Raw genomic sequence first — 8840 nt, 5'->3', positions numbered from 1 at the left:
GAAAAGAAATGGGAGAAGAGGAGAAACGAGAGGAGAGGAGAGGAGAGGAGAGGAGAGGAGAGGAGAGGAGAGGAGAGGAGAGGAGAGGAGAAATGAATGGAGAGGAGAAAAGAGAGGGCAGGAGAAAAGACATGAGAGGAGAGAATACACATTTTTTGAGAGTTTTTTTATAAAAGACAAAACGAGGAGAGAAAAGACGAGACATTAGATGAGGTGAGATGATGTACAAAAGCAACGAGGAAACAAGACAAGAAGAGGATAGACAACACTAGGCGGGATGAGAGAAAAAACTAAAAATACAACAAAATCTAAATGTGATGAGATGGAAGGCATTAGAAAACAAGAGGAAGATAAAGAAAGAGTTGTGCATATTCTGTCGCTATATATTCTAAAGACAGAACCAAGAGTGGGCTGGATCAACAGCAGCAACACTTAAAGTTAAAATCACAGATTTAAAAATAAATAAATAAATGATATAACACTTTGAACAAACAGTAAGACTCCCCTTCAAACTGCATCTCGGCTCTGATTAAGCGCCAGAGCTCTGGCTTTATTTATGCATTAAAATCAGCCAATACATGCATGAATTCAACCCTGACTGCTTCAAAAGCCCATGAATGCTGCATCCATGCAGCCCAAACAAATTCCTCTCTCATTAAACATTCAGGCTGGAAAGAGCTCGGAGAAAAATAAGGCAAAACAGCTGGTCCTCTAGAGCTGAATGAGAACTCAAGAAGAGGAGGAAAAAGAGAAAGAGAGAGAGAAAAACAGTGTGCATGTGCAGGACCGCAGGTCTTTCCACAAGAGCAACCATGAAGTGAGGATTTAAGTGTGTGTAAGATGAGGACAGATTGTAGCAGTCAGAGCAGTCACACACACACACACAGAGGGAGAGAAATAGAGAAATAACACACACACACACACACACACACACACACACACACACACACACACACACACACACACACACACACACACACACACACACACACACACACACACACACACACACACACACACACTAAATGAAACCGTTATGTCAAGACTTCATCATGCACCCATGAGTGGTCAATACACCAGCCCATTAAAGAGCACTAATGCTGTTTCACAGCCTATCTGCACATTTACAAGCAGCACAGGACGGGGCTACTTTGACTGTGTGTTTACAAGAGGTGTGTGTCTGTGTGTCTTTGAGAGTCTGCAGGCTAAATCTGAGACATGCTCCAGACGAGACATTAATGCAACTCTCGACTACAAAGTGCCGTGCTGCAGTGTGACGGCGCTGAACAGCATTAACTGAGCCGAGAGGTTATTTAATGTCGGAGTGTGTAAAGTCATCAAATGGAATTGCAGAAATAATGGCTGTTTCCAAAAAGTTTTCCCAAACGCTTCCATGTCTTCCAGTGTTCAGATGAGGTGTATTATACCTGAATAAAGCTATCCGTTAGCATTCCCATTCATCTCAACAGCAGTTGTTCGGGTGCCAGAGGACCATATGATTTGAAATCTGCCATGTTTGCTCATGGGTGTTCAGTTCTGCAGTTCTTCAGGCTTTTTTCAGTCAATTACCTAAGCCATAAAAGCAATGTGACTAACGCTGTGTTCCAGACAAAGGTGGGAATACTTGAAATTTCCCTCATCTGAAGTCAAGGGGTTTTAGTCATGCTACGTTCCAAAAATCTAGGAGTTCTTCCACCTCCAATAACTAAAACACTCTTGTGGCATTTTGTAACTTTATACTTTTTTTCTCATTCGATGCTTCTAGGGGTGGACCTTCATGTTTAATTTAGTTCTTCATTTTGTTGGTCCCTTTTGAACATTATGTTGACTAAAATACTTTTTTTTTTTTTTTATTGTTATTGCTAACACACTAAAATGACATGCACAGCACAATTATTTAAACTGACACACAGAGAGCAAAACCTCTTCTCAAGTCTCCAAAAGTCTAAACACATTTTCTGCTTTACACACATTATGCAATTCAAAATGGCCCTTTTTAAATGCACTGAACATGATTCTCTGCATAAGACACAACAATCTGACATAGAGTCACATGTCTGCCATTCAGAATGACACTACATGAGCTAATTGGCCAATACATGTGCATGTGCCACCTGGCCAAACACCTCAATGCATATTATTAACACTTCAATCTTTTTCAGTTTACCGTTTTTTTTTAGCATATTTTTGTTCAGTCCAATGTAAATGTATCTGCTGTGCATATGTTGCACTGACTTGTTTGGTGAAAAATAAAAAAATAAGTGTTTCAACGGCATGCATGTGTATCTGCACATATTTCTGTGCATGTGAACAATCTGAAGAATTTTCTACAATTTGAACTATTTTAGTATTATGGCAAAGCACACTAAAGATGAGAGTGCTTTTCATTATGCCCAACAGTGTGTAGTTGGTTAGACAAAAATCTGGTAATATGAATGAAGTGTGTGCCATTTCGTGCAAAAGTTTGATTTTGATAATGCTATATGTAGTTTTGGTTGCAGTGCTTCATTTTGCAGGATATATGACTTATTTTGCAGTTTTGGTGTGTGGTTTTGTGAATTGTGTTAAGTATTTTGATAAAACCAGCCTAGTTTGCAAAATTGTGTGTTAGCAATTGGAAAAAACTGTAATTTTGCAACTACACGTCAACTAACTCTCATTAGAGTATTAGTAGTCTGTCTGCTTAATATCTGCAAACTCTATATTGTGATCCTCCTCCAAAAGACATTCTACTGACTATAAGTGACTTTACAACTACATATCAACTTATTCTAACCCTACCATTCTACTAATAACTACTAACACTCTAATGAGAGTTAGTAGACATGTAGGTGCAACATTACTTATAGTGATAAGTGATACTTAGTGACTTGTATCCACCTATGATCAGAAAAATAATATTTAACGAATTATTATACAAAACGGAACTTGAAACATAATTAGGCTATATTTATAGGCGCGCCACTTTCAAATATTTTAATGGTGAGTGAGTCTTTGTTGCAAATCAATATGCTACCGATGTACATATTTTTATTGCTATTTGGTATGTAATGTTTTTATTATTGTGTTGTTTGAAAATTGAATTGAAAAGCTTTTGTGCCTCGTGTTTACGAAGTATATGGGCATAATGCAAAAGGGTTTTTGGTGTAGTCTGTAGGATGGACAATCTTGTGTTTTGGTGTTAATATAGTGGGTCTAATTTAGTAATAATAAACACGGGATGTTAATGTTTTGGTGAAAGTCTGTTTCTCAGATCATAAAAATGTGTGCACCCTATGAAAACAAAATACTCCCCCATTTTATATGTTCTGGCGACGGCTAGCATGGTACCAATGTTTCACCATCAAATCAATAACTGAAGGATTTGAAGTTTAACGCTACATTTTTTGTTGTTGAACATCCGGTTTCACTCAGAAACACATCAGATTTCAGAAGTAAAATGGGCTGCAAACAGCACTTGCGTTGACTTCAAACTGATTACCCTGTTCGAAAATCCGTCCTCTCAGCGAACCAATCAAAGGGTCCGACAATCACCGGCAGTGCTGCTTACCCTACGACATTTCAGAGCGACATGAAACCATCCACGCAACGGTGAGAGATGTTCAACATTAATTTGTGTCACTCAACATCTCAAGATCTCACTCAATCGAAAAGCCATAAATTAAGTCTTCGAGGGAGAAAATTTGACAAATGAGTGAGCATTAAAGTGAAGAGTGACAATACTAGGCTACAGAGTGGGAAAATTCCACTGTGATTCAAGAGTGTGAGATCAAGGAGTGAGCGTCAGACCGAGAAGTGATTTTATGCGAGATGTGAGAGTGTCATATGGAGGCGTCAGAGTATTAGATTGTAAAAGTATGAGACACGCTGGAGAATGTTTGAGTGAGCTGTTAGTGTACCAGACGGTGTTAGACCAAAGGAAGACATTAGACTGTGAAAATGAGGACTAAAGGAAGTATTAAGGGGATCAGAATGTGGGATATTTTTCTGAGGAAGTGTGTCTGTCCATATATAAATCCAAACACACACACACACACACACACACACACACACACACACACACACACACACACACACACACACACACACACACACACACACACACACACACACACACACACACACACACACACACACACACACGTAGTCCCACAAGCATGCCTATGAGCAATTTATGATTATTAGTTTTGACATTTAAACACTGGAAGCTGGAGAAAAAAAGAAAAAGAAAAAAAGAAAAATTCATGTAACTGTATTGCGTGCATTTGAGGCTATACTCAGAAAAATATATAATAATTTTTTTGCTTAGCATTTCAAATCAAATTTGTCACATTTCCCTATTGGCTAAACCCTGAAACTGTCATACAAAGTGACAGATCATATATTCTGTAAAAGGGGAAAAACAAACAAACAAAACAAAAAATGAGAAAAATAATCTAATACGAAAACACTCATTTCCAGTCTACTAATTCAAGTTTTGATTATGTGCATTAATTAGAGTGTGTTGATTTTTTTTCTTTTTAATAAGGGACATGCTCTTATTAACACCCATTCTAATTACCCATTTTAACCAAATAAATACAATTATTTAAGTAAACAGTAATTTTAAAAAAATAACTATGTGTCTACTACATATACAGTAGTGTCTTTTTTTCTTTTTTTTATCACAAATTATATTGGCATCATAACAATTTGACAAATTAACATGAAATTCATAATATGAATCATAAATTCAGCCTCAGTATTTGGTTTGTTTCCCTTTTGCTTTACTGTAAGCAGCAACTGAGCAGCATGAACTCAAAAAAAAAAAAAAAAAAAAAAAAGCAAAAAGTGTGTTCAGTGGAAGATGTTGACTGTAAATCTCAGGAGGTCAAATAAAATTGTATATGCTCCGAATTAAAATAAGGACTTGTAACAATGAGACAAAACCAAAATGTGTAAATATTTATTGATTTCTAAAGCTATACCATTGAAAACATTGGGGATATAAGATTTTTTTATTATTATTTTTATTTTTTTATTATAATAATTATTTTAAAGAAATATCTCATGCTCACCAAGACTGTAAAACAGTAACATTGTGAAAATATGATTACAATTTTAAAATATATTATAAAATCTGGCTTATTCACGTGACGTCAAAGCTGAATATTAAGCATCATTACTCCAGTCTTCAGTGTCACATGATCCATCAGAAATCATTCTAAATGATTTGATGCTCAAGAAACATTTTGTATTATTATCAATGTTGAAAATAGTTTCTTAATAGTGCTGCTTAATATTTTTGTGGAAACTGTGATCAATTTTTTTTTCAGATTCTTTGAGGAATAGAAAGTTCAATTCACCATTTATTTGAAATGGGAACCTGTTGTAACATTATAAATGTGTATATTTATAGTCTCTCTCTCTCTCTCTGAATGTGTGTGGGGAGTATAAAATCATTACAACTAGCCTCAGTTTCCCTTATAAACACAGTATATGCATCCATCCAGTGTGTGTGTGGGGAGTATAAAATCGTTACAACTAGCCTCAGTCTCCCTTATAAACACAGTATATGCATCCATCCACAAACACACACGCACGCACGCACGCACGCACGCACACGCACACACGCACACACACACGCACATAAAGGTGGCAAGAACAGCAGAAATGAGAAACAGAATTATGTGCTCTGTGTGAGTATGTGTTATTTGTGGCACGCTTTAATGGCAACACAAGGCGATCAATGAGCCCATAGAGGAACGAAGGCTTCCTTATTTCTCCAAATTGCCTGCTCTAGCAGCACAACCTTGATAACACTCAATTGATTATTAATGCATTATTAATCCAGAGCCAGGTCACAGAGACAGCTGGAGGCACTCATGCACACACACACACACACGTACAACACATTGATGAAGCGGCTCCGTGCTCGGGGCCAAAACGTGTCCAATGGAACACTGAGTACATCACATCAATTCACAGCAGCAGAACCAGGCAAATTAAACACAGGAAATACAGCGGCCACCAAATACACCTGGACAAGCAAACGCTGCACGCTTCCCTGCTCTCTAGGCCTGGCACGGGCCCCGCAGAGCGGCAGATGGTGCGGTGGTGTCGGAGTGGAAGGGCACTAGCTGGACAGACCCTTGCTACATCCCCCGTCCACAGACCTCAGGCCCATCGCATCCACACCAGCTTTACTGCCACATGGGTCCCTCCATCCACCACACATACGGTTAATTCACACGCATCCACACTGGCCCATTTATAGAGGCAGATGAGACCAGTATATGCCAGTATAACTTCAAATGGCACTTCTAACTTAAAGGTAACCATTTGTAGTCAATAAATGTATGGTTTTAATAAATGGTTATTTGGTAAAAAAAAAAAAAAAAAAAAAAGTGGTTCAAAAGTTTTTATTAGTGCGAAAGTTTAGGTCCGCAACAAAGAAACATCCTCAAGTTGGTTATTGACACAGATTTCATAAATTGATTCAATTCACAAGCTTTTGATTTGATTCGATTCAGATTTTGATTCAATTTCGATTCGTCTGGATATGTCAGGTACAATTTTTTTCACAATCTCTCAATCTTGTAAATATACCTGTAAGTTGGTTAATTCAGTATAACATTAAAGGTTAAATTTAACAACAAAATACAAACTTTATTGCGATTCATTTTTAGATATACTAATCAAAACTAAGCGGCAGAATTTGAAAGCTCAGACTTATCAAACCTAACAAAGCATTAGGATTAATGGGATTATTAAAAGGTATGCTACAAATAATGTTAAGTGAAGTGCTTGTTTTGCATCGGCAGAAAATAGCAAATACTAAAAGGTTTATTTTGGAATTTAAGATTCAATATCGGTTCATCAAATGCTCTTCAAAATGGAGGCAGGGATTCCTCTGAGGGGAAGTGCTTAGGGAAGTTCGCGAGTGCATGTCTTAAAGTGGAGTTAAACGCAGCCGATTTTTTAAGAATCTTTATCTCAATACCAACATATCTGGCTTAATGGCAAAGACAATAGTAGGCTTCTCGACGACCCCCTTGAGTACTGAGTTTACCTCAATTGTAACAGAAAATGTATGCATTGTACTTGTGTACTTGTCTGGTCTTATGCAAATGCACCATGTCTGAAACTACATTAGAAATTCCAGCAAAAAACAACAACAAATTCAGCGGCTCGTTGTGCAATGATCTGAAGTAGGTAGAGTACCAACCCTGTGCAGAGGGGCTGATGTTGCTCAGGGCGATGGTGCACGTGAAGAGGATCCAGAGAGAGAGAGCCATGCTGTGGACGGAGCGAAGGGTGGTGGGGGGAGTGCGGTCAGCGGGCGCTTGAATGTGGGGCACTCCTTCCCTCACGCCCTCTCGCTGATGGAGAACCTGGTGAGAAGAGAACCAGAGAGACAAATGAGAAAGAGAGATCAATACTAATAGCAGGACCTAAATTCTTACTGTCGGCCTTTCCCTTCTGTGGCTCAATAAAAAATAAATAAAACAGTAGTGGCCTGTAATTCTGTTCATTCTGTCAAAGCGAGATGCCTATTGTTGCTCCGACCGGATCCACGTTTTCTGGTTCTGCACGGCCCATTTCATGTCGCACTTATTCAACATAATTGAGTGGAGCTCTTGTCGCACACTTAGCAGTGGTCAGGTGGAGTTAGACGTGCTAGAGCTGAAGGGCGGACATTTTGTTCTGTGCTAAAATGTCAAAATGTGTTTCCTTGTGTCATTGTTATCCAATAATTCATAAGTAACCAGGTAAGCGAAAGCAAAACTGTTTGAATATAAATTCATAAGAATTATCCAGACTGAGGCTGGAAAAATGCAAACAATACAATACTAGCTCGATTTAACGTGTTGTTACATTCTAAAATGTGTCCAAATGCAATTCATTAACAGGTGTTAGATTAACCCGTCCCCGTCTATGTCAATTTACACTTTTAGGTCGACGTTTGTCATGGTCGTTTGAAAAGAATGGGTAAAACAGAAAAACAGTAGGTTGCCCACTATTGCTCCAACACACATACATGTTTTCTGGTTCTGTTTTCTGTTTTTATATCACTCTTAGTCAATATAACAGAGAGGAGCTCTAGGTGTAAACTTGGCGGCAGTCAGGTGGAGTTAGATGACTAGAGCTGAATGGCGGCCATTTTGTTCTTGAACTAACATGGCAACAGCTGTTCCCTGTCCAACACAACTATACTTTTGTTGCTGTTTGCCAATAGTGTAGTAGTAACAAACAAACCAAAACATATGCTGCTATATGAACTCAAATAATTTTTTTCAAACTGAAGCCAGAAACATGCAAAAGATGAGCAATCTTGATTTTTCAAGATTTGCCAAATGCAATCCATTACCAGCTATTAGTGTAATCTGTCCCCGCCTACGGTCAATTTACTCTTTTAGGTTGACTATTGTAATGGTGGAGAAATCATTTGAAAATAATCTGAGTTAATAGAAAAGCAGTAGGTTCTCTGTTGTTGCTCCGTTGTTGCCCATTTTATAAAACACTTAGAAGTGCAAACTTGGTGGCGGTCAGGTGGAGTTAGATGGCTAGAGCTGAAGGGTGGCCATTTTGTTCTGTGCTAACATGTCAACATCTCTTCCCTGGTGGTGTTGTTCACCAATAATTCAGTAGTAACCAAATAAACAAAAGCGAAACATTTGATGTTCCGTGAATTCGAATAAATTGTTTGGACTGAGGCCCAAAACATACTCTATGCGATTACGTGAAAACAAACTCTTCTAACTAGGAAAGATCAATTTTACATGTTGCTACATTCAAAAATGTGTCAAACCCCAGTTTTCTCATCCAGGTAAACTGTAAATATAGTTATTCTGTTGAAG

General features: G+C 38.1%; 1 protein-coding gene across 1 annotated transcript in view; it reads right to left on the bottom strand.

Moving 5' to 3' along the window:
• The window catches only part of adgrl1a (adhesion G protein-coupled receptor L1a), a 183848-nt gene that overhangs the window by 95415 nt on the left and 79593 nt on the right, over positions 1–8840 (bottom strand). Inside the window, exon 2 of the mRNA XM_082150570.1 lies at positions 7208–7373. Within this exon, the coding sequence (XP_082006696.1) occupies positions 7208–7277 (70 nt within the window). The 5' untranslated portion in view covers positions 7278–7373. The remainder of the gene's footprint in view (positions 1–7207; positions 7374–8840) is intronic.

The sequence above is a fragment of the Leuciscus leuciscus genome (assembly GCF_965113295.1).
Source record: "Leuciscus leuciscus genome assembly, chromosome: 1".
NCBI lineage: Eukaryota > Metazoa > Chordata > Actinopteri > Cypriniformes > Leuciscidae > Leuciscus > Leuciscus leuciscus.
This window is presented reverse-complemented; position numbering and strand designations above follow the sequence as displayed.